This window comes from Polyodon spathula, chromosome 17 (genome assembly GCF_017654505.1).
Source record: "Polyodon spathula isolate WHYD16114869_AA chromosome 17, ASM1765450v1, whole genome shotgun sequence".
NCBI lineage: Eukaryota > Metazoa > Chordata > Actinopteri > Acipenseriformes > Polyodontidae > Polyodon > Polyodon spathula.
This window is the reverse complement of record NC_054550.1, coordinates 16,833,144-16,860,927: the sequence shown is the minus strand read 5'-3', so window position 1 is coordinate 16,860,927 and position 27,784 is coordinate 16,833,144. Positions and strand designations below refer to the sequence as shown.

The 27,784-nt window shown below is 39.3% G+C and overlaps 1 protein-coding gene across 2 annotated transcripts; it reads right to left on the bottom strand.

The window, feature by feature from the left end:
• Positions 1-395: 395 nt before the first annotated feature.
• LOC121330009 (C-type lectin domain family 9 member A-like) lies at positions 396-18,874 on the bottom strand. Of its 2 annotated transcripts, XM_041276205.1 has the most exons (7): positions 18,638-18,873; positions 16,072-16,188; positions 11,681-11,710; positions 9,200-9,391; positions 8,879-9,030; positions 3,693-3,808; positions 396-755 (listed from the first exon to the last, which is right to left on the bottom strand). In XM_041276205.1, the coding sequence occupies exons 1-7, from the start codon at positions 18,753-18,755 to the stop codon at positions 566-568; spliced, it is 915 nt and encodes a 304-aa protein (XP_041132139.1). In that variant the 5' UTR covers positions 18,756-18,873; the 3' UTR covers positions 396-565. The 2 variants fall into 2 exon arrangements, with proteins under 2 accessions (XP_041132139.1, XP_041132140.1); XM_041276206.1 differs by lacking the exon at positions 11,681-11,710 and having other exon boundaries at positions 18,638-18,874.
• Between the last annotated feature and the right edge of the window lie 8,910 nt (positions 18,875-27,784).

The window sequence follows — 27,784 nt, the reverse complement described above, 5'->3', positions numbered from 1 at the left end:
TAAGCTTTTGTGGCTTCAAGCTTAAACCATAAATATTTGGAATAGTTTTTTTTTTTGTAATGAAATTCCTTTTTAGCATGTAAACAGCAATATCCAAACCCACTAGGCTATGCAATATCCAAACGCACCAGTATGTGATCTTGAAAGCTACTGTCTTGAACTTTTCATTTTTCACTCTAGTCCAATAAACTAAAACTATTTTATAACATAGCAAAAGTAATCTCAGAAGTGTAACCAGGAGCATGGGGTTTACAGCAGAATTGGTTTTGTAGATTTCAGGGATTTATATGCCGGTAATAGATTACAGTATTCAATTAAATCACATTTATTGTCTCCAATGTAATTAGGAGTAAAAATGTAAAACCTAACAAAAATACTAATTAGACTTAAGTGTGTTAAGTGTTAGAATCTGATTTATTTGTTTGAAGTTATGGATTACATTTTATTTAATAAAAGACAGAAATCAATCTAAAGCTACTAGATTATTTTGCATGATGCTTAACAGGGTCATATTTGCCTCTGAATCTACTTCATGTTGCATTTTCCTCAAATACTTGCACCAGCTCTAATCTAAAACACGTGCAAGGTTGTCATGGTTTGCTTTGTTAATCAGACGCACAGCTGCGGATTCACAGATTCTTCTGCTGTTGGCTCCGCAGGCTGACCGGTCCCAGTTGTTCAAGGAATTCGACGGGGGGTTCACGCCTGCACACTGCCTGACATCGCCAGTAGAGTGAATACCCTGCCACCAATATCTGTAACACAGGAGAAGGAAGGTTCACATATTATAGTAACATCTGAATGGATACTTTAATATGGTGAAAATGAAGGTCCCACCTTCTCAATATTTGTGACTCATCGATATTTCTCATGATAAAATCAGATTATCGATACAGGAACCCCTGTACCGGTACACTGCTATATTTTTTAAATAAAAATTTAAACTGCAGTGGCGGTGTTAGTTGTAGTATCTATATTTCAAACCTGAGAGCTAAGCAGAGCAGTTTATTGCTGATCAAAGTTTTTAATGATGTAATTCAACCTGTGCCGACATGTTTAAATTCAACTGTGTGGTCTTTCTGGATTTGTATTGCATCAGTTACATTTATTGCCAAGAATCATGTTGTGTCTAAACTTTGCGGCCAGAATCAAGTACAATGAATACAACAAATCTCATGAGATTGACAGTACATTCATTCTGGATCATCATCATCATCGCCACAAACGAAGATGGCAAGGGCAGATCTGTTAGTCAAGGCAGGTATGATAATGTTTACAGAACACATTACAATGCAACAGGAAACATTACATTCTTAAACGTTATCGTAAGCATCCGTGTGCTAACAACATGACGTATCTGAACTGCAGCTTACGATGTTTGAAATGTATATTATTTAAAATCAACATGTTGGCTTCAACGTGACTGGGATTTTGAAATACTTTCTTGTGTCAGCAAAAAAAACTAAATCTAGAATCAGGCCCGTCGCCAGCCCCCCAAAACATGTGCAAGGTTCTCATTTAATTCTGCAGACTGATTTGTAGAACATCATTCTGTTGGTTTCTTCCCTGCACATACCTTCTGGCTATGATGACACAGTTTGGCTACATAGTATGATACACAAAACCTCAGTCGCTTGGACGAGCAATGGAGACTAGGGATAGGTGTGTAATCATTTATTCCAGTAACTGATTAAAAATGACTGATCACATAATCCATCTTGTAGTATAGTACAATTATTTTACTTAAACTGCTGTGGTTAACATTAATAAGCAGGTCGATACCAAAACAGAACATGAATGAGATTTGAAAAAATAAAGAGTTTTGTTTGGGGACATTTTAAAAGACTGAGTTACATGAACAGCACAGGTACAATAATAATCACATACAATATAAGCATCCACCTGCCTGCAGAGAACAGCACAGCCATAATACAGATGAACCAATAAGTCACAACAAACCATTACAGCTTGCTCCACCAAATGCACTCCTCAAAAAGGATGAAATCATCACTAAAGACACATTGACTAGCAGCTGTTTTAACTTGACTTAACTAATGGCATTCAGTGATTTAACATCTACTCTGTACTACATTATTTATAAGGCTTCCTGTAGCAGAATGTATAACAGGACTGGGAGGTACGTACTGTATTTAATAGGGTATGTTAATGTAAAAATGTATTTATATTACAGATGTCTAATGAAGACATACTTTGAGTCATTATAATCTATACGTTATTTAGTTGCCTTTAATTGCTGTTTGGCAATTGGGCTTTATTACATATGCTGTTAAAAATCAAGAGAACTACTTAAAGCACTGTCACATAGTAAAAGGCGTCTCAGGGGTAATCCATTCACTCATTATTTAGATTTCCAGAAAGCTTTTGACAAAGTCCTGCATAAAAGATTAATTCTCAAACTGAACGCAGTTGGGATTCAAGGAAACACATGTACATGGATTAGGGAGTGGTTAACATGTAGAAAACAGAAAGTACTGATTAGAGGAGAAACCTCAGAATGGAATGTGGTAACCAGTGGAGTACCACAGGGATCAGTATTAGGTCCTCTGCTATTCCTAATCTACATTAATGATTTAGATTCTTGTATAGTGAGCAAACTTGTTAAATTTGCAGACGACACAAAAGTAGGAGGAGTGGCAAACACTGTTGCAGCAGCAAAGGTCATTCAAAATGATCTAGACAAGATTCAGAGCTGGGCAGACACATGGCAAATGACATTTAATAGAGGAGTGTAAGGTACTGCACACAGGAAATAAAAATGTGCATTATAAATATCATATGGGAGATACTGAAATTGGAGAAGGAATCTATGAAAAAAACCTAGGAGTTTTGTTGACTCAGAAATACATTGTGAAAAGTGTTGAATTTAAATCAAGGGAAGTAATGTTAAAACTGTACAATGCATGCAGTAAGACCTCATCTTGGATATTGCTGATCTAGAAAGAGTGCAAAGAGCAACCAGAATTATTCTGGGTTTAAAAGGCATGTCCTATGCAGACAGGCTAAAAGAATTGAATCTATTCAGTCTTGATCAAAGAAGACTACGCGGCAACCTAATTCAAGCATTCAAAATTCTAAAAGGTATTGACAGTGTCGACCCATGGGACTTTTTCAGCCTGAAAAAAGAAAAAAGGACCAGGGGTCACAAATGGAGATTAGACAAAGGGGCATTCAGAACAGAAAATAGGAGGCACCTTTTTACACAGAGAATTGTGAGGGTCTGGAATCAACTCCCCAGTAATGTTGTTGAAGCTGACACCCTGGGATCCTTCAAGAAGCTGCTTGATGAGATTCTGGGATCAATAAGCTACTAACAACCAAATGAGCAAGATGGGCCGAATGGCCTCCTCTCGTTTGTAAACTTTCTTATGTTCTAATATTTCATGCAACTGGTGCAGAGAGGTATGCTGAGGATCAAGTTAACGAATGTCTTTGGAGCCTTAAACCACCGACTCAATTCTGGCACAGTGAACGGTGCATTATTGTCTTGAAAGTAGCCATTACCATCAGAGGACAAGGGCAGCATCGGTGGGTGGACTTGATTTGCAACAACGCTGGGGCGTTTGTTTGGCCTTTTAGAGTACTCTAGGTCCTGAGGTATACCAGAAAATTATTACAAATTTGTCAGATGAGATATACAAACTGGTCTCTTCCAATTTTTTTGAAATCCTCACCCTTTTGTCAGAGGGGAGTTGTCCACCCAGCGCCATTCTCCTTTCCCGGCTTGATCAGACAATCCAATCCAGAAGTAAAAGCCACCCTTCTTTTGAGCCGTCTTTGAGATGAATTTCTAAACACAAAAAAGTGAAAGTTGCCATGGTTACAGGTTATGTTATAGTCCAGCCCATTCAACATTGCTCCTGTTAATGTCAGTATTAAAGAGTAAGTAGCAAGGTTCCACAAAATATAGTGATACCCATCCCCACGTGTTGCTACAACTCGTTACCCGTCCCCACGTGTTGCTACAGCTGTTTAAATATCGTATATGTAATTTTTTTACACTTACAACTTTAAAATGAGTTTCAAAAGCTCTTTTCAAAATGTCTGCTCAAGTGCACTGGGATTCGAGAGCCGTCTCTAAATCACTTCAAGTGCTCTGACTTTTCCGTACCACATCATGGACCATTATTGCTTTGTTACCTGTTTGATAATGTGGGCAATAATACTTACACTATCAGCGGACATTTTGAAAAGAGCTTTGAAACAGACTTTAACGTTTGAAGTGTAAAAAAATTACAGGTACGGTATTTAAACAGCTGTAGCAACATGTGGGAATGTTATGCAATTTTTTTTCTGAACCCTACTTGCTCTTTAAAAACTAAAGTACATTACAAAATATTTTAAACAAAAACAAACAATTCACTTCAAAATCGATTTATATCACAAACCTAAAACTACTTAAGTATCCGGCTGCTGTAAACACAACACTCCACACTGTGCAAAAACATGAAACAAAAAACAAAAATCCAACCCTAAAATTTGGAGATTCCATTACCAGAGGAAAAAAATGCTCAAAAACAGTTAGCCACTACTGTGTTATTTACACTGTATACTGCATCAACAATGCAAACATGAGTTATTACAAGTACTAGAACACGTAATATTTTCATTTTTTTCTTTAAATTTTATTTTAAGGTAGTCACTACCACTATACTAAAAACAGTTTCATAAATAGGTAAGGTCATTTCAAAACGGTTACCTTTTATAAAGAAAAGTGTAAGTCACATTCAACTTGATGAAAAACTATTAAAAAAAATTATAAAATAAAGATTTGTCGATTTTGTTATTTACATTTGGTTCGTATTTTGGGGTAAAATTTTGTTCTTTACGTTTGTAGAAACTCAGCTCAAACCAGAGACCTCTTCAACTGAAGGTCACATCCTTATAATTCATGCAGCAGCAGCATGTTGTGTTTAATTGCATATCTTGAAGATAAAACACTGAACTTATACAACGGCCACCAGACAAAACACTGGGGATGTGCTGGCATGAAAGACAAGACTATCTGGGAGATATCTCTATGTTATTGTTGGTTATAATTCAAGGCGACTGGGAGGCGATTGTATGTATGGTTATATTGAAAAACTTGTTTGTCTCTATACAGCTCCAAAGTTTTGCTGTTTTCACCACGTTGCAGCGGCAAAACTAAATCACTTAGAATTGCAACAAAGTCAATTTTCTAATGAGGTGTAGCAATGGTGAATAAGCGTTCACAAATAATGCTTAGAAAACTGTGACTCGATCGGAACTGTGAAACCTCCCGTCATCTCCCTTGCAATGCCAGCCACACTTAATGGTGTTTTACGTTTGTGTTCTCCCTCTGCGCGGGATGTGAAGTTTATTGTTTGTATTTACTGAAACGCATTGCATCGTTAGAAAGTGTAAAGTCATTTTACAAAAATGTGGCGATTTATACTTTGTTATGAACCTGACTGATGATATCATTGCAAAGGGGGCCGGTTGTACTAACGAGGTCAAACAATAGGTCGCGTTTTACTAAACATTTTAAAACTAATAAACAAACAATTACCATAATAAACACTATTGTAGTATGGTGCTTAAAACACAACAATATTCATAATAAAGACGGGTTCTTGTTTATAAACAGTAACACGTTTTTAAATTTTTTAAAAACACACTTTTCTTATGCCGATACAGTATTGTTAAGCGATAATCAGTTTGTTGGAAAACCAGGTTTTAATCACTGATCATAGGTGCATAGGTGGTGATTCCATGAGTGCTCCGGGACTCAAGCACCAATGGGGGAAAATAAGGTTCTGCACAGTGCAAACAAATCACCTGTTATGTCAAATTAGTGTGGATCACAAGCAGAACTGTTATTGCAGCGTTTAAATACAAAGACTCCCAGCTTTCTTGGAAAGATCTGTGGTTTCCTTGTTTTTCTTTTGTATTTGTTTTGCTCTCATTAGTATCAATAGTATATCATATATCAATCATAATTTATAAAGTGCCACATCAATCACACTGAATATAAAAGAAAAAAGCTTTTTTTTTTTTTTAAAGCAATTCAAGTCTGCAAAACAAAGTGGTAGTTTGAGGTTCGAAACTGGAAAATGAATGGTTACCATGCACAGGCATAATGGAAAATACTGTAAAGTGTATGTATGTGTCACCTTTTTTTTTTTTTTTTTTTTTTTTTTTTTCTTTTAAACTTTTGTCCAAAATCCATGGCCAAACATATTAAAAAAAATAAATCCATGCTCCGTTCTCCTCAGTGTTTAAAGGAGCGGGCCAGAAACGTCCGCTCAAGGGACTACACCGTCTCTTGGTGCTACTGGAAAATGGGTGCATGCAAGTCAAACCATGGCCAAGAAAGGCAAAGGACATGGATATGGTCGTTTATGAAGAGACTGAATGCTTTGCAAATGCCTTGCATTAGCCTAAGTTCATAACACTTATATAACAAGGAGAATATATACTTTTTTCCCCAGTGTTAAAATGTTAGTATGCTACCCATTAGCACTGACATGCATATGTACTTTTTTAATCATTCATAACATTGTAGTTTTTTTTACCTATGAAAACATCAACATTAATACCTACCAAAACAGACATACTGATTTCACCACTCATGGATGTACATTTACAACTAAAATAAAACAATGTTTACACGTTCAATACTGTCCAAAAGTCCCTTCTACCATTATTTTACTTTCAAGTCTTCATTCTCTTATATTCCTCTCTTGTTTGCCTATTTACCATACACATTCTCTAATAAATCTTTCCCTCGCTTTATTCATTATTTGACTAAGTAAAAAAAGAAGTGAAATCTATCTCGCGATCAAAAAAAAGAAGCCAAGTTAGAAGCAACAATTGTGTGAATGTTGGGCCCCAGCACCTTTCCAATTGTGCGTACTTGCCTGATGCTTGACAAGGTTGTTCCAATTACTTGGGCACTTGTAGTTGCTATCACCACTTTAAACAGCTGTTGCGTTTTTCTAACTTGTTTTTTTTACATTTTGTAATAAATATAGTATGTCAGAATTCAGTATATGGAGGCATCTGTTTGTCTGTCTGACATTTGTACATGTGCGGATGTGGGTTATAGGTCTCTGTGATATAATATGGCCACTGCTCTACATATCTGTGTTTACATCTGTGTGGCAGGAAGAGTACAACATGTTCTAGACTTTAAAATAGAAAAGTTGTTTATCTGCGTCCCTCCCTTTCTCTCCCTTCCGATCAAATTCCTGTCTGGCTGCCAAGGTAACATAAGCCTGTGCTGGAATATGAACTCTTTCAGTGCACAATACACAATACTGAATGGCCTATTCACAGGACTTGGGAACAAGAAACAGTAAGGCCATTTCCATGGTAACAACCAAAATGTGTGAGGTTCCACATTACTGATACACAACACAACTAATTCAACTGTGAACCTCTGTTTCTCTATGCAGCGAATGTAGTAAAAATGAAACTTTATCCAGTTATCACAAATAGGACGGCAGACTAATATTTTCACGTTGAAATTACTTTAACTGATCGGGCTAAAAAGCTAATTAAATGCTCCACACTAGCAACAGTACAGTTGTGTACTAATAGTAATGACAGCAATGACAAAATCAATACATTTTCCAATGCTTATCACAGATATTAGGTTTTGTAAGAAAACAAAAAAAGAGTTTAAATGTCAGGATAAAAATAAATTTGACTATACTATGAATTTCATACAGTATGTCCTGTCCAGAAACATTTTCCTCCTCTAATAAAGCCTGCTTTATATCCACACATATAACCACAACAAGCCAGTCCTTCCTTCAAATTGTAATGTGAAAAAAAACAAGAATTTGCAGCAGTTAAGATACAAACCAACCAAAACATCTCCCGGTACTTCCAAGTTAAGTAAAGCCATGTTTTTTGGGGGATCCCGAGCTGCTCCAAGGTGTGTATTACCCAGCACTGGTAATGGATAATAATAAATCACAGTGGCACAGTGAAAGCATATTCCTGTTCCCAATTCAGCAAGCTTTTTCATCTTGCCTTATCTAATACCTTTTTGAAATGTACATACCAATGTGCATTACAGTGAAGTTTACATTTAAAAACTGAACAGCAGTTAACTCTTAATGTGGTCTCTAGTTACACCACCAATTCATCCAGGTGTTTTTCTACCTGGTCTGCTTTGGTTTTGTACTCCACTTTGTTCTACAGGTTTCAACAGTGTATTAGTTTTGAACCCAAACAATGTAACCTGTCCCAGCTGCTCAGTGCTGGAGGTGGGTGTGGCTCTGCTGAGGGGTGCTTTCAGAAAGTATTAACAATTATTTTCAGCGCAATAAAAAAAAAAAAAAAAGCATGCTATACAAGTACTGCTATTAACTTTCCAGGGCATCAGATTGCAGATGTACTGCAAGGGTTTGAAGCACAGTAAAAGGTCACTGTATTAGTGCTCATAATCAAATACTTTGGCAGATGAACATCTCTCATGGATAAACTACAAACTGATACTAGAACAAATGTTATGCATGCAAAGAATACTACATGTTGATCTTTAGTATACAAAAGCTGTATGTTTCATTCACAATGGGCGAGACAGCAGACAGTACAGGCTTTAAATCAAGGATTGATATAGGTGCTGGGTTGGCAGGTGCTTTTAAATCCAAGACTTCACATTTTACCAATGTTTCATGAGGAACAGTCTTCTGCTGTAGCCTATAGTACTGAATTAAACAATTAAATAAAATAGTCAAACCTTAAAAAAAACCCATACGTTCATAGACAGACAGGTACCACCTTGCAGACAGGCTGGACAAGCAGCAAGGATCATTATACATGCAAACGTTTGTCCAGACATCTCCATCAGCTCCCTGGCCTGCGACAGCAAGGATCATTCTCCTACCTGCTCCTCCTCACTCTGTATCTTCACCAGGTCACCTCCCTTTAATCTGCACTGAGCCTGGCTGGCATTCCAGGGCATGATATCCTTTGAAAACATGTAGCACTTGTGATTGAACAGCATCCAGTCCTTCAAACACAATTCACACACCTGACCTATTGAATAAGAAACAAGGATGCATGTGAGTAACTTACACATAACCACTCATGGTACCCGCTTCAGTACTGGACCTGACTAACCAATGACACTTCCCCTTCTTTCATCAACTCAACATTCACTAAAAGAAAACGACATTGCCAGACTGGTCAGTGGAGTGACTCTTACTGTTGCAGTTTTTTGTGATATTGCTCCCAAACACCGCCTCAAAGAAAAGGGACTCCATATCAGAGCAATTCCCTGTGAAGCTGGAGAGTGTGGGCAGGCCTGTGCTGACTTCATCCACTTTCTCTTCCTGTTCAGGACCAACTGGAATAGGGCTGCTGTTCTCCTCACCATTTTCTTGAGATGTCCTGGAACCTGAGAGAAAGGACACATCTTACACAACCCCCCGGAGATCTTCTCATTAGGCACGTGTGCACACTAATCTCTTTAAAGTACACAAAGCTAACTAAATAATTATACAAAATCTCATTACTATGTGTTGCCATCATTCTGCAAGCCTCCCATTTTCCTATATGAAAGACACACACATTATGAGAACACTGAATCATTGTAATGGTTTCCCAGATTTCTGCTTGAAGATATTTCAATGCTACACTTCCCATTCACAGCATTACTCCACTTAAATCTACGGAACACCAGTGACATTGAACACACGTCAGTACTGGGAGGGAGAGCCAAAGCGGGATGCTTGTGGGAGTTTTTATAAGGAAATAAAATGACAGGAATTAATTTTAAAAGTCAGTACTTATTATTATTGTTAATAATAATAATAATAATAATAGTATAATACATAAGAATTCGACATTCTTAAGCTGTTCGATCTATATAATATAGATATATATATATATATATATATATATATATATATATATATATATATATATATATATATATATATATATATATATATATACACACACACACACACACACACACACACACACACACACACACACACACATATACACATATACACACAGACGTGCTCAAATTTGTTGGTACCCTTACAGCTCATTTAAATAATGCTTCATTCCTCCTGAAAAGTGATGAAATTAAAAGCTATTTTATCATGTATACTTGCATGCCTTTGGTACGTACTAGAATAAAGCAAAGAAGCTGTGAAAAGAGATTAATTATTGCTTATTCTACAAAGATATTCTAAAGTGGCCTGGACACATTTGTTGGTACCCCTTAGGAAAGATAATAAATAATTGGATTATAGTGATATTTCAAACTAATTAGTTTTTTTAATTAGTATCACACATGTCTCCAATCTTGTAATCAGTCATTCAGCCTATTTAAATGGAGAAAAGTAGTCACTGTGCTGTATGGTATCATTGTGTGCACCACACTGAACATGGACCAGAGAAAGCAAAGGAGAGAGTTGTCGGAGGAGATCAGAAAGAAAGTAATAGACAAGCATGGTAAAGGTAAAGGCTACAAGACCATCTCCAAGCAGCTTCATGTTCCTATGACAACAGTTGCAAATATTATTGAGAAGTTTAAGGTCCATGCAACTGTAGGCAACCTCCCTGGGCGCGGCCACAAGAGGAAAATCAACCCCAGATTGAACAGAAGGATAGTGCGAATGGTAAAAAAAAAGGACCAAGGATAACTGCCAAAGAGATACAAACTGAACTCCAAGGTGAAGGTACGTCAGTTTCTGATTGCACCATCCGTCGCTTTTTGAGCGAAAGTGAGCTCCATGGAAGGAGACCCAGGAGGACTCCACTTTTGAAAGAAAAACATAAAAAAGGCAGACTGGAATTTGCTAAAATGCATATTGACAAGCCACAATCCTTCTGGGAGAATGTCCTTTGGACAGATGGGTCAAAACTGGAGCTTTTTGGCAAGTCACATCAGCTCTATGTTCACAGACGAAAAAATGAAGCTTTCAAAGAAAAGAACACCATACCTACAGTGAAACATGGAGGAGGCTCTTATGTTTTGGGGCTGCTTTGCTGCGCCTGGCACAGGGTGCCTTGAATCTGTGCAGGGCACAATGAAATCTCAAGACTATCAAGACATTCTGGAGCAAAACGTACTGCCCAGTGTCAGAAAGCTCTGTCTCAGTCGCAGGTCATGGGTCCTCCAACAGGATAATGACCCGAAACACAGAGCTAAAAGCACCCAATAATGGATAAGAACAAAACATTGGACTATTCTGAAGCGGCCTTCTAGGAGTCCTGATCTGAATCCTATCGAACATCTATGGAAAGAGCTGAAACGTGCAGTCTGGAGAAGGCACCCATCAAACCTGAGACAGCTAGAGTAGTTTGCTCAGGAAGAGTGGGCCAAACTACCTGTTAACAGGTGCAGAAGTCTCATTGAGAGCTACAGAAAACGTTTGATTGCAGTGATTGCCTCTAAAGGTTGTGCAACAAAATATTAGGTTAGGGGTCCCATAATTTTTGTCCATGCCATTTTCATTTGTTTTATTATTTACAATATTATGTTGAATAAAAAATCAAAAGCAATGGTGGATGCCAATTACTTTTGTCAGTTTCAAGTTATTTCAGAGAAAGTTGTGCATTCTTCATTTTTTGTGGAGGGGTACCAACAAATTTGAGCATGTCTGTATGTCTTATTTTATATATATATATATATATATATATATATGCACACACTCTAATACATACTTACAGACATCTCCACAATCACAAAGCTGTAATGCTAGGAGAAAAAAAAAAAAAAAAAAACATTAATGCAAGTATGTTGTACTTGTCACACTTTAAATCTAAACCCTTTAGGGACTGAAATATTTGTTGGTTTACTGTTGTTAGATCTGTGGCTATAACTAACTATAAAGGTTATAGGTACATGTCATATGAAATGAATGTGCACACACTAGGCTTCCATAAAAAAGTGCACATTTATTATTCGTAAAAAAATATTTTATCATGGTCAGCTCAAATCTGACAGTGCACAACGAAACCTCAACATGTATGGAACAAAAAAAACAAAAAAAAGTTTGAACAAATTTGATAAAAAATAAAGGAATTGGGTCTCCCGAGTGATGTATCCAGTAAAGGCGTGCTGGATGCGCCCTATAGCCTGGAAGTCGTCAGTTCAGGTCCAGGCTATTCCACTGCTGGCCATGGAGGGGAATTCCCAGGGGTGGCGCACAATTGGCTGAGCGCCAACCGGATGGGGTGGTCTTAGGTTGGCCAGGGTGTCCTCTGCTCACCACACACCAGCGACCCCTGTAGACTGGCCGAGCGCCAGCGGGCCTGCCTGCAAGCGGTGTGGTCCTCCGACCATATAGCTATCTCAAAGCTACAGGGCAGGCCTGCGGAGTGAAAAGAATAGGGCGGCTGATGGCACACGTTTTGGAGGGTGCGTGTGTTCATCTTCGTCTCTCCCGAGTCAGCACGGAGACTGCAGCGGTGAGCCAGGCTTAAAATTGGGCATTTAAAATTGGGGATAAAATGAGTAAAAAACAATTGTCGATTTCAAATTAAATAACTAAATTAATTAAGGCCTCATATACAAATGGGACCAAAAGCAAAAAAACAAAAACAAAAAAAAAAAAAAATTCAAAATTATTCGTCCGAGGCACCCTGATCATGTGGCACAAGATGGGGCTTTTCAATGTGTCTTGAATGGCCAGCAAGGTGGCAACCAGGGTAACATAACCCTTAACAGCTCTGGTCTTGTGCATTTGATCCACAAACACAAAAAAAACCCCAAAATATATTTATCGGAAAATAGATCCTTGTGCCTTCGATGTGGCCATTTCTCTTGTTTTGTAAAGATTTTGTGTGGAATGTTTGTTCACTGCACCGAGGCAGGTCTGTCTCCAGCCCAGCAACAACATTCCAAACACTCTCATTCAAAGCTCTCCTAATATGGTCACCTACTGTAAATACACGAGTAGGACCTAAGGTCTGAATCTCCACTTTCCAATGATGTATTGCAAGCAGGGCTCTCTCACAGTGCCCGAGTAAAAAGAGCTAAAGGGCCAGTCGCCTGCAGGATATTTAACATTGGACGGACCCTAAAGAACTCATTGCAAGGACCTCCTAAGCATAAGTTATAGAATACATCATAATGTCAGGATATATGGATGCTTTATCTCACATCACCAAGTGTGATGAAGGAGATTTTACCACAGACTCTTCATAACAGCTGCATCTGGGGGTTTATGGCGGCTTCATGAAAACGTGGTTTTAAAGCATTGGCTATTACCCCTAGTTTAAAATGTAACAGCTACCGATACTTAAAGAACACTCAGAATGATTTATTACAGATCGTACAGACAGGGTTAGAAACTAACAAAAGACACCATTTTGAATATTTATATATTACCTATAATATATATATATATATATATATATATATATATATATATATATATATATATATATATATATATATATATATATATATATATATATACATATATACATACATACACACACACAGTGCCTACAGAAAGTCTACACCCCCTTTCAAAATGTTCACCTTTTGTCTTATAGCCTGGAATTAAAATGCATTCAAATATATACATTTCATTTATCTACACATCGTACCCCACAACGTCCATGTGAAAAAATATTCTAGAAATTTGTAGTAAATTAAAAATAAAAACTGAAATAGCTTGGTTGGATAAGTGTCCATCCCCTTGTAATAGCAATCTTAAATTAGCTCAGGTGTAACCAATCACCGTCAAAATCAAACACCAAGTTAAATGGCCTCCACCTGTGTTAAATTGTAGTTATTGACATGATTTCAGGATAAATTCAGCAGTTCCTGTAGGTTACCTCTGCTGGGTAGTACATTTCAAAGCAAAGACTCAACCATGAGCAAGGCACTTTCAAAAGAACTCTGGGACAAAGTTGTTGGAAGGCACTGATCAGGGGATGGGTATAATAATATATATCAAAGGCCTAAATATTCCTTGGAGCACGGTCAAGACGATTATTAAGAAGTGGAAGGTATATGGCACCACCTAGACCCACAGCTCACAGCTGTAATTGCTGCCAAAGGTGCTTCCACCAAGTATTAACTGAGGGGGGTGGAGATGTATCCAATTAAGATCTTTAAGTTTTGTATTTTTAATATATAAATTTCTCAACAAAAACTTTTTTCCCCTCCTTAACAGTATGGAGTATGGCGTGTAGACAAGTGGAAAAAATCCTCATTGAAACTCTGAGGCACTGACACAACAAAATGTGAAAAAAGTTCAAAGGGGAGTAGACTTTCTATAGGCACTGAGTATATATTTTTTTGAGGATGCAACATTGATAATAGATAATTGCAAAGCATATGACATGGTTTATTTAGATTTCCAGAAAGCTTTTGACAAAGTCCCGCACAAAAGATTAATTCTCAAACTGAATGCAGTTGGGATTCAAGGTAACACATGTACATGGATTAGGGAGTGGTTAACATGTAGAAAACAGAAAGTACTTATTAGAGAAAAAACCTCAGAATGGAGTGTGGTAACCAGCGGTGTACCACAGGGATCAGTATTAGGTCCTCTGCTATTCCTAATCTACACTAATGATTTAGATTCTGGTATAGTAAGCAAACTTGTTAAATTTGCAGACGACACAAAAGTAGGAGGAATGGCAAACACTGTTGCAGCAGCAAAAGGTCATTCAGAATGATCTAGACAAGATTCAGAACTGGGCAGACACATGGCAAATGACATTTAATAGAGAAAAGTGTAAGGTACTGCACGCAAGAAATAAAAATGTACATTATAAATATCATATGGGAGATATTGAAATTGGAGAAGGAATCTATGAAAAAGACCTAGGAGTTTTTGTTGACTCAGAAATTGCTTCATCTAGACAATGTGGGGAAGCTATAAAAAAGACTAACAAGATGCTCGGATACATTGTGAAAAGTGTTGAATTTAAATCAAGGGAAGTAATGTTAAAACTGTACAATGCACTAGTAAGACCTCATCTTGAATATTGTGTGCAGTTCTGGTCACCTCGATATATAAAAGATTTTGCTGCTCTAAAAAGAGTACATAGAAGTGCTACCGGTATTATTCTGGGCTTAAAAGGCATGTCATATGCAGACAGGCTAAAAGAATTGAATCTGTTCAGTCTTGAACAAAGACGACTACGTGGCGACCTAATTCAAGCATTCAAAATTCTAAAAGGTATTGACAGTGTCGACCCAAGGGACTTTTTCAGCCTGAAAAAAGAAACAAGGACCAGGGGTCACAAATGGAGATTAGACAAAGGGGCATTCAGAACAGAAAATAGGAGGCACTTTTTTACACAGAGAATTGTGAGGGTCTGGAATCAACTCCCCAGTAATGTTGTTGAAGTTGACACCCTGGGATCCTTCAAGAAGCTGCTTGATGAAATTTTAGGATCAATAAGCTACTAACAACCAAACGAGTAAGATGGGCCGAATGACCTCCTCTCGTTTGTAAACTTTCTTATGTTCATATATATATATATATATATTTTTTTTTATTTTATAAATTGACAGCACCAGAAGGGATGACAAAGGAAACACTCTCTCAACTTTATTATGAATATATTGTTTTATGTTTTAAGCAACATATTACATTAATGTTCTTTATGGTAATTGTTTATTTATTAGTTTTAATTTGTTTAGTAAAACATGGCTAACCGTATCTTTCACATCTTTTCTCCCTTCTTGTGTGTGTGTGTGTGTGTGTGTGTGTGTGGGGGGGTGTTGCAACCATGTATATCTTTTTAAAAACGTTTTTACTTCAAAAAGATACAATGTGTTTCAGTAAAATATAATGTCCAGTAAAACTTCACATCCCAAGCAGAGGGAGAACACAAATTTGTAAGCATTGTGAATGCTTATTCACCACTGTTACACCTCGTTAAAAACTTTTCCTACATTTAACGCAAGACTGAACATGGGAGTACATGTGTACATCTGTTTTAATTACTCGTCCAGAGGACTACTAAGACACAGACATCAACTAGTCCTCATCAGATTTAATTTGACTCGGGTAAGCGGGAGTTTCTAACCCTGCTTACAGAGAACACTGAGGCCCATGATTATGTATTACAGATCCCACAGATACTTACACAGAACACTGAGGCCCATGATGATGCAAACCAGAAGGCAGCAGATCACAGCAAGCAGGATGGAAGTCTTCTTATAGAGGGCCTCTTTCCCACCAGCAGATTGCAGAGACTTTGATCCTGAAAATAAAGACAAACATGATCAACTGCCTATGTAGATATAGACATCAAGGATGGCAAACACATATCAAACGCTGCCACCATGGCAAGTAATTTACCAAGCTGGGAAAAATGTGATATTAAAAGAACAAACTAGTCCCCAGTTTGAAGATGCTGCACAGAGGACAACTTGTAACTTTTCCACAGCTGCACTTTACAGGGTGTGTGTCCGAGATCTGTTCATTTTGAGATATTTGAACAGGATGTAATTTAATGATATCATAAAATGAATTACAGATATCTCAAAATGAACAGGATGCTCAATGTTAGGTATAATTTGCAATGGATGTCTTAGTAAGTTTAAGATCATGCAAATTACAGATATCTGCAAGTGAACAGCATTGCTTTCAGATATCTTTAAATATATTATTAATATCTCATTGTTGAGATAATGAATTTAAGCCATCTTAAAATATCTTTTAACAGCAATTTCACATTGAGACATCCAAAAATAAAATGTCAAGGCATCTGTAAATGAATTTGACTGAACCAAATATATATTTTAAATGACCCTTAGTAGATATGTGCAAATTATTTAAAAGATAGCTGCAATTCATTTTAAGAAGGGGTGGCCAGTTAACAGTGCTCACCGAACCCCAAGTCTCTTATTAATGAATTTCCCCCCTCTCACGTGACACTGGCACATCAACAATGTAGATAAATGCAGAGGCATTAAATATGAGCAGCACAATTTTGTCTCCTCTTTGCATGGCGTGTTATCTGTATATAACTTGACGTTATTGTTTATGAATAATTTGTTCAACTTCATTCTTTTCAGTTTTAATCTGCCTTTATTTTGCGCCATCTGTCCCTTTTTCTCCAGAGGCTGCAGACTTCAGCAGTTCTTTACCTTAAGCTCAGTAATACTGCGTGTTTGAGGTATTATTTATATTATATATTACTTATATTCGTATTATTTTAATATTATTTATAATATTTTAATCTTGTGGATAGCCTGCATCTGAGGTGTGAACAACCAAAAATATTTCAAAAGTTACTAACCTTTCCTTCACACATGTTAAAAAAATACAACAAATGGATTTTAAATAAAATGAGGGCATTTTCAAACACAGGGAAAGTTACTTACTGGCAAAACTGTCTCCTAACAAATTTGCTAAACAAGTTTATATTATCATTTTCATTTCAAATCGAGGAGTACGTTTTAGGAGTATTAAACTATTATACCGCAACTTTTAAAAGTTATTTATCTTTGTCTGAAAAAATGATTGCCACCATTTGGGATCAGGGCTCCAGCAGTTTGAAGAAACAGCTGTTGATTAGTATTCTCTCAGAACAGAAGAGCTGACCAGTGCCCAGTTGTTTTATTATTTGGAATAGAGTTTTGTTATTTATGTTAATTAATGTTGGTTGCAGTTTATTATGATAAAAACTTTAAGTACCACCAATTGTAATCTGTTGCCAATTACCAGTACACACACTCTGCTGACCCGCTACTAATAAACAACAACAAAACAATGTGTTACGATATATACCATTTCCACTTTCTCTAAACCCAAGACCAGTACAAGACACATTCTTCCTTTAGCCATTATGTTAAACTACTGCCAGTTTAAAGTATACTTGAAAGAGAGCAAATAAAGCCACTTTGTTATTGGTGTTTATTTTGCCATATTTCTTTTCAGAATTATTGAAATAAGGTACATTGTGTTTTATATGTTTAGCGATTTGTAATAGAAAAACAATAGATAACTATCTGTTTGTATTTGTTATTGACCAAGAAAAAAACACCATCTATTATTAAAATTAGGTCGTATGGTGATAAAACATGCAATACATTACACTGTGTCACAAGATAAGGTAACATCGTATCTGGTTATTCTTTTACAATAACATTATTATACCGACTAGTTATTGTATTGTACATTTAGCAGTACGCTGATGTTAAATGCATGTTAATAACGGTTTAAAATGGCTTGCAAACTGATTAAATTAAAAATCCTTATTTTGAACCACACCTGCGATTGAAGTAGACTGCGAAGTGAAGCTTCTAGTCATGGCAACATTGTTATAATCAAATGTTCATATAGATACAATTAACATTATAAATATTGAAGACAGGCTACAAGACATCAATGCACAGCGTTCTTAGTGCTATCAAGGTAATATGATCAATAACTAGGTATATCATATCGACAGTTAAAACCATGCTGGGTCCATGTACTTTTTAGCCCAGACCAAAACTAAACTGTATGCAGGATCATTACACAGGCTGCAAACTGGCATGTGGTCAGTTTATGAAAATAGACTAAGTATCCAGGTAGTTACAAAGTTGAAACATACACTTAATGTATGGAAAAGCCTACATATTAAACTTACTATACTTACTATACAAACTTCATACGTCATAACGGTAGAACTTTTCCATGCAGGTAGAGTGTATTGTACCTACCGTCGCCATCGCCATCTTCTTCCTTCTCCTCCTCCTCTCCAACACTCTGAAAAAAACTAGTCTTAATCGCCAGGTACAACTTAGCTTTCAAATTCATCATTTCTTTTAGCAGTATCATTTTCAACAGGCAATCAGTTATTATTATTATTATTATTATTATTTTTGCAGCGTTACGCCGTGGTCTTCTGGTGGCTATGGATGTCTGGACACTGTTTCTTTCTTCCGTTTTTCTCCTTTTAAATGGTTGCTTAAAGTCTTCGATCAGGCTCATTAGTGACATCCAATGGCCTTAATAATAACTACACTCAAAATAAAAAAAATAAAAAACTGCTGTTCCTTTTCAATTCGAAGATGGCCACCAAAACATCGTTATGGGATATACGCCTGCCTATTGGTAGGTGTCACTGAGCTCTTTCTATCAAAGCTGCCGATAGGCCCCCTCCCCTCGGTCACACAAGATACTCGTGCACATAAAGTGCGTCCCGCAGGGAAACCTCAGAAAAGCGAAGAGTTCTAAAGATGTGGACACAACGTAATTGAGCCCTTTTTTTATTCATAAAAAACGCTGCGTGAGTTACTGAAGGTTCCCCTGCACTTCGTGCTGAAAGTAGGCTATGCCACTTTCCCAGAATCTGTAGCTTTAATTCGTAGACTGTAGCTTTAATTCTGCTTTTAACTATCAGCACCTTCTCGCTCCGCGTGTCAGGCTGCTTCTCTCTGTCTGTCGTCTTTAGTCGTCTTCAGGTAAGTATTATTGTTAAGAATTGTGTGTGTTTTTACACCTTTTCTTGCTTGGGAAAGCGCTGTTACTCCACGGGGCTGGACCTGCTTTGTCCCGGGTGTCAAGTTAGCCCACCAGCTGCCTGCGGGCCTCAGGTCGGGCCTTGTTTTGGTTGTAGCTGTGCATTCCGTGCTTGCGCAGATGACTAGCTGCAGCGCGGCTGCTTACAGCCGGACCAGCCATATACTCCTCACTGAGGCTTCCTCTTTGTTGAGACGTACGCAGGCTGCGTTGGCCTTCACCATGTGTGTAGGTCTTACAATCAAGCAATGTGCTCTCCCCCATCTGTACTGTAATATTTACTGTTTTTGTATTACTGTTTTGCAAAGTCAATCGCCCGCCGCAGCTTTGGCCTTGTCCCCCTGTTGTACACTGCGCGCTGCTCAGGTGTGTGAGCACGTGGTCAGGGTAGGCACCGTGCATAGCTGCTATGGTGTTTTTTTAATACCGCGGTGCGTGAGACTCAGCCCGTGTTACTTCGGTACTACGGTGCTTATTGACTCGCTGTACCGATACAGGCTAGTGCGCCGGTGCTGCACAGTACTCTGCACATAGTGTACGGCACGGTGCACGCAGTGCACACAGTGCTTGGCCTCTGCTTCAGACCTAGCGCAAGAGTGCCTCGTTGCCTCTGCCTGTAGACGGGACTCCACGCCGCTGTAGACTATGCGCTGCCCCGGTCGTGTGACTGCACATAGTCCAGGCTAGAAACCCCTGTCCAGCCACTACGCTGTGTTTACTGTTTTTCTCTATAACAACCTGCATTGCTTTGCGATTGCAATCTGCTTAAACCTTACAGCGCTCGCTGTTTTGTGTTTTCCTTTGCTATTGCAGTTTAAAAAAAAGAGATGCATGATCCTCCATGGACCCCTCTGTTGTGCTCCGCTGTAGAGTTGACTCTTCTGGACTGCCTCAGCCTGCCTACTTGGCGCGCTGTTTTAAAAAATAAAAAATAAAAATAAAATTAATAAATTTAAAAAAACAGTTATACGCGCTGCCATGGTGACTGCTATTTTACTTTGCTGCTGGGTGTGTGTACATGTGTTTTCTTGCTGCTTTGTGCCGTGTGTGTGTGTGTATTCGTTTCTTTACTGCCTTGCAGTTAGAAATAAGTAAATAATAACTGTGATTCATCCACGAGAACCCAGCTGTGTCCTGCTGTTGAGTTGAATCCGCCAGCTTGTTTTCAGCCTGCCTACTCGGCATGCTGTTTATTTAAAAAAAAAAAAAAAAAAAGTCGCACACACTGCCCTGGTGACTGTTATTTTACACTCACAATTGCTGTTGTGTTTTTCTTTACTGCCTTGCAGTTTGAAAAGAAAAAGTAGTAGCAGCATGATTCCTCTACTGGGACCCTGTTGAGTTGAATCAGCAGGCTTATTTAAGTCTGCCTACTTGGTGTGCTTGGTCATCCATCTGGCATGGGGAATGTGTTCTCCCATAGCCAAATGGCTGTGTGTATCAGCCTGTATTTTGATCCTAGTACTGCCTTTGCAGTAAAAAAAAAAAAAAAAAAAAAAAAAAAAAAAAAAAGTACACTTTTATTCACTCGAGCTGTGTATCCACCCCGGTGTATGCTATGCGCTACCCTGGGTTGTGTTGACTTCACATGTCCATGCCTCGGTGCTTGGAGCCACAGCATGTCAGTAACGCTTGGTGTCCCCGATCCTCGGTGCCTGAGTGCTTCAATACACGGCTGAGTTGTACGGTGGCTCTCCAGGCTGAATGGGTTATCACACTGGACCGAAAGAACCAGCTCCACGTTCCTTTGGGTCCAGCACACAGGAAGTATCTCCGCCTTACAGGGGAGCGTCCTGAGTTTTCCGTGCAGTGATCTGGCCTCTCCTTACCCCCTCACGTTTCAAAATGCGTGGAAGCCACCCTCGCTCCCTTTCGGCGGCAAGTGATAGAGTGATGAATTGCCTGTACAAATGGTTGATCTGCCCAGTCGCAGGAAGGAGCAGTGGCCCACACAGCTTTTTGAGATGAAGCATCTATTTGAGACTGGGTCTTACCCTCAATGATGCTAGAGCCAATTAATAGCAATCTTACCTGTCGGATGAGAGTAGCAACTCTCCACCACTAACTCTCCCTGTTTCTACATGGATCGAGGGTGCCCCTTGTCTTGTGCCACAGCAATATCAGCCATCGGGCTGGGCTCAATGCATTCCACCAGCATCCCAAGTGTGACAGACACCGTCGGCTGACAGTGTATCTTGCTTGGAGGCCTTGCGCTGGTGGAGGGCTTCCTCTCTCCTGCGCCAAGGAGTCTGAATGGGAGTAGTTCCAGCTGCGGGGTAGTGACGACTGATGCCTCCAACTCAGGTTGGGGCACGGTCTGCGAAGGCACAGGAGGCAGCGGGTCCTGGTCAGGCCGCTGGATGCCCCTGCATATCAATATGCTGGAGCTGCAGGTGGGTTCCTTGCCCTCCAGCACTTCCTACCCGTGGTGCATAATGAGTATGCATTGATACGCACGGACAACACATCAGTGGTGGCGTATGTCAACCACCAGGGTGACCTTCGGTCCCTAGGGTTACATCGCCTTGCCTTCAGGCTTTTGACTTGGGCCCAACGGTGACGAACCCTCTCTCGAGGAAGGGTCCTTATCCATCGGAGTGGCGTGTCCACCCTCAGGTGGTGGAGCGCATTTGGAAACGGTTCAGGAAGGCACAGGTCAATCTCTTCACTTTGGCGGAGATGACACATTGCCCCCTGTGGTACTGCCTCCAACGCTGCAGCAGTCCACTTGGTGTCGACGCCCTAGCCCACGTATGGCCCAGAGTGCTCCTTTACGCATTCCCGCCTCTGCCATTACTCCCAGCCTTTCTTGAATAGGTCCGGTCAGAGAAGGCATCAATTCTCCTAGTGGCCCCCAGGTGGCCCAGGAGAATCTGGTTCTTAACCCTGTGCCAGCTGTTGAATAGCCCGCCCGCCTTGGGAGATCCCGCTTTGCCGAGATCTCCTCACCTTCCACACTGAAGGTAAACATAGAGGTTTTTTCTGCTTGCCATGCCCTGTTGACTCAATGTCCCCGGGCACACATTTCCTGGCTACCCAGTTTCTCCTAGGCGCTCGGCGGTTGCGCCCTCTTAGGAGGGCTACTCTCCCCGAATGGAGCCTTGAGATTGTACTGGAGGCTCTCACGCAGGCCCTGTTTGAGCCTATATACTCCATTGAGTTGAAGCACTTTCCATGAAGACAGTCTTCCTCTTGGCTTTCACCTCCGTAAGCGGGTTAGTGAGCTACAGGCGCTGTCTGTGTATAGCTCCTACATGCATATTTGGGATGATGGTAGCAGAGTGTCGCTGTGTGCAAACCCTGCTTTTCTGCCCAAGGTGGTTTCAGCCATCCGCGTGAATCAGTCTGTGGAACTGGAGTCCTTTCATCCTCCACCGTTTGCTTCGGAGGAGGGTAGGAAGTTGAATCTTCTCTGCCCGGTTCGGGAATTGAGATGTTATGTGAATAGGACGAGCGCGCTGCGTCAGTCTGACCAGCTCTTCATCTGCCATGGGAAACGGACATTGGGACAGCCCTTTTCGAAGCAGCAACTGTCACATTGGATTGTGGACACAGTCTCAGCTGCGTATGATGGTGCTGGCTTACCCCCACCTGGGCGGGTAGCCGCACATTCCATGAGAGGTGTGGCTACATCATAGGCCCTCTTCAGAGGTGCCTCCATGGCTGAGGTTTGTGATGCAGCTAGCTGGGCACTCTGCATACTTTTTCCAGGTTCTATCACTTGAATTTGATAGATCCCTCATTGCACTCTGTGGGCACTAGGGTCCTTGAGGTTGCACGCTCGCACCACTGACCTTGGTCAGGCAGGGCTAGGCGTCCCTTGTATGCTGCCGTTCTTCTCTCCCTTGTGATGGCTCTGGTACTTGTTTTCCCATAACGATGTTTTGGTGGTGTAACAAAGTGCCCGCCCCTGTGTATATTATCTGTTATGTGTTGCGTGTGGTGTGTTTAAAATGTTGGTGTATAGACATTGGTACACGGGATATAAACGGGTCTGTGTAACACGAGTGTTTAAAAATGTATATGTGTATTTAGGCATGAGGATTGCACAGCACTTCACGTGCAAGTAAAATGTAGTAATATGTGAGCACGGGGAATTGCACTTTATTAATTCACGTGCTGGGATTCAAGTGAATAATTAATTGGTAATTGAATCCCAGCACAATAGTATATATAGATGCACGTTGTCACATACTGGCGGTTGGGTGTTCGGTGAGCGGAGAACGGGATTGGAGACGGAGGAAATAAGTATAGTAGTAATAATAATAATAATAATAATAATAATAATAATAATAATAATAATACAGTCTTGTTATTCTCTATCTTGTATTCTCTCCTTGACGGTTAGAGAGGAGGCCATTCGGCCCATCTTGCTCGTTTGGTTGTTAGTAGCTTATTGATCCCAAAATCTCATCAAGCAGCTTCTTGAAGGATCCCAGGGTGTCAGCTTCAACAACATTACTGGGGAGTTGATTCCAGACCCTCACAATTCTCTGTGTAAAAAAGTGTCTCCTATTTTCTGTTCTGAATGCCCCTTTGTCTAATCTCCATTTGTGACCCCTGGTCCTTGTTTCTTTTTTCAGGCTGAAAAAGTCCCTTGGGTCGACACTGTCAATACCTTTTAGAATTTTGAATGCTTGAATTAGGTTGCCACGTAGTCTTCTTTGTTCAAGACTGAACAGATTCAATTCTTTTAGCCTGTCTGCATATGACATGCCTTTTAAGCCCGGAATAATTCTGGTCGCTCTTCTTTGCACTCTTTCTAGAGCAGCAATATCTTTTTTATAGCGAGGTGACCAGAACTGAACACAATATTCAAGATGAGGTCTTACTAATGCATTGTACAGTTTTAACATTACTTCCCTTGATTTAAATTCAACACTTTTCACAATGTATCCGAGCATCTTGTTAGCCTTTTTTATAGCTTCCCCACATTGTCTAGATGAAGTCATTTCTGAGTCAACAAAAACTCCTAGGTCTTTTTCATAGATTCCTTCTCCAATTTCAGTATCTCCCATATGATATTTATAATGTACATTTTTATTTCCTGCGTGCAGTACCTTACACTTTTCTCTATTAAATGTCATTTGCCATGTGTCTGCCCAGTTCTGAATCTTGTCTAGATCATTTTGAATGACCTCTGCTGCTGCAACAGTGTTTGCCACTCCTCCTACTTTTGTGTCGTCTGCAAATTTAACAAGTTTGCTTACTATACCAGAATCTAAATCATTAATGTAGATTAGGAATAGCAGAGGACCTAATACTGATCCCTGTGGTACACCACTGGTTACCACACTCCATTCTGAGGTTTTTCCTCTAATCAGTACTTTCTGTTTTCTACATGTTAACCACTCCCTAATCCATGTACATGCGTTTCCTTGAATCCCAACTGCGTTCAGTTTGAGAATTAATCTTTTGTGCGGGACTTTGTCAAAAGCTTTCTGGAAATCTAAATAAACCATGTCATATGCTTTGCAATTATCCATTATCGATGTTGCATCCTCAAAAAAATCAAGCAAGTTAGTTAGACACGATCTCCCTTTCCTAAAACCATGTTGACTGTCTCCCAGGACCCTATTACCATATAGGTAATTTTCCATTTTGGATCTTATTATAGTTTCCATAAGTTTGCATATAATAGAAGTCAGGCTTACTGGTCTGTAGTTACCTGGTTCAGTTTTGTTTCCCTTTTTGTGGATCGGTATTACGTTTGCAATTTTCCAGTCTGTCGGTACCACCCCTGTGTCAAGAGACTGCTGCATGATCTTGGTTAGCGGTTTGTAAATTACTTCTTTCATTTCTTTGAGTACTACTGGGAGGATCTCATCCGGCCCAGGGGATTTGTTTATTTTAAGAGCTCCTAGTCCCTTTAACACTTCTGCCTCAGTTATGCTAAAGTTATTTAAAACTGGATAGGAACTGGATGACATGTGGGGCATGTTGTCAGTATCTTCCTTTGTAAAAACTTGTGAAAAGTAATCATTTAATATATTTGCTATTTTTTTTTCTTCATCTACGATTTTGCCATTTGTATCTCTTAAACATTTAATCTCCTCTTTGAATGTTCTCTTGCTGTTGTAATATTGGAAAAACATTTTGGAATTGGTTTTAGCTCCCTTAACAATGTTCATTTCTATTTCTCGCTTGGCCTTTCTAACTTCCTTTTTGACTTGCGTTTGCAGTTCCGTGTACTCTTTCTGTGTACTTTCTTTTTTGTCCTTTTTTAATGCTCTGTAAAGTGACTTTTTTCGCTGAATATTTTTTTTTTAATTGATCTATTAAACCATTTTGGCAATTTAGTTTTACATTTAGATTTGTCTACTTTAGGGATATAATTGTTTTGCGCCTCTAGTACTACATTTTTGAAGAACAACCATCCTTCTTCTGTGGGTGTTTTCTCTATTTTACTCCAATCTACTTCTGTTAGTCTCTGTTTCATACCTTCATAGTTTGCTTTTCTAAAATTGTAAACCTTAGCTTTAGTCATTACTTTTGGGGATTTAAAAAACACTTCAAATGAGACCATGTTGTGGTCTGAGTTTGCCAGTGGTTCTCTGACCTCTGTTTTAGTTATTCTATCTTCGTTATTTGAAAAGACTAAATCAAGGCATGCCTCCCCTCTAGTCGGTGCCTTGACAAATTGTGTTAGGAAGCAGTCATTTGTCATTTCCACCATATCTATTTCATCCTTCGCGCTACCCACCGGGTTTTCCCATTTTATATGGGGGAAGTTGAAATCCCCCATTAGTATGGCTTCTCCTTTGCTACACGCATTTCTAATGTCATTGTATAACAGATTATTGTGCTCACCATCTGAATCTGGCGGTCTATAGCATGCTCCTATTATGATGCCCTTTGAATTTTTGTCCGTTATTCTGACCCATATTGATTCGGTTTTATTTTCTTTGTCCAGGTTTAACACCTGGGCTTCAAGACTGTTTCTTATGTATAGCGCTACCCCCTGTCCTGCCTGTCTTTCCTATACAGTGTATACCCACAAATATTATATTCGTCCCCATCACTCTCAGACAACCACATTTCTGTAACACCTATCACATCATAGTTACCTATTAGTGCAGTAGCTTCAAGTTCTAGAATTTTGTTTCTGATACTTCTAGCATTTAGATAAATACATTTAATGGTTGTCTTACCTGAGTTGTTGTTCTTATTTTGATGCAGTCTCCCTTCTGTTTTTTTGTTGATTTCTCCCCCCTTCCCTTCTAGTTTAAATGCTTCTGAACCTGCTCAAGGATCTTTTCTCCGAGTAGACTGGTTCCCTTTTTTTTTAAATGCAGTCCATCCCGTCTATACAGATAGTCCTCGTTGTAGAAGGTGGTCCAGTGATCAAGATAGGTGAAGCCTTCCTGTGTGCACCACGTCTTCAGCCATGCGTTTTGATTAATTATATCCAGCTGTCCATATGGTCCTTTGCAAGGTGCCGGTAGTATACCAAAAAATACCACAGTTTTGGTTTTCTCTTTTAATTTCCTTCCTAGCTCTCTGAATTTGTTTTGCAGGGATTTTGGTCTGTCTCTTCCAATGTTGTTTGCACCGATGTGGACGACTACTACCGGGTCGTCTCCTGTTCGTTCTAGGAGCCTGTCCACTTTCTCAGTGATGTGCTTGACCGAGGCTCCCGGAAGGCAGCACACTGTTGTAGTAAGGGGGTCCAAACTACGAATTGAACTTGCTGTGTTTCTCAATATGGAGTCCCCAACAATCATGACCTCCCTTCTTTTTGCTGTCTGGTCACCACTGTCAATGGGATCCTGGATGTTGTTCCTTTCATTCTCTTGTTGTTGGTTCTGCTCATCAAAATTCTGAAGTGACTCAAATCTGTTGGTTGTTTCGATTTCTGGTGGTTGTGTTTGACTACATTTTACCTGCACGTGAAGTGCTGCGCAATCCTTGTGCCTAAATACAGATATACATTTTAAACACTTGTGTTACACAGACCAGTTTATATCCTGTGTACCAATGACTATACACCAACATTATGACACTACACTTAACATACAACACCAAAATACACACAGGAGTGGGGCAACATTGCCACACCCATACATTCAAGAATACGTGAAAGAGCATCAAGCAATATATGTCAAACAATGAAGATGATGATCAAGACCATTAATGGCAATGAGTGCAAGGGAGCGATCAAAAAAAGAAGCCAAGTTAGATGCAACAATTGTGTGAATGTTGGGCCCTAGCAGCTTTCCAATTGTGTGTATTTGCTTGATGTTTGACAAGGTTGCCTCTATATGTCTGTTTTGATAGGTATTGATATATTGATTTTTATGTAAGTACAAAGCAGCAATGTTATGAATGGTTAAAAAGGTACATAT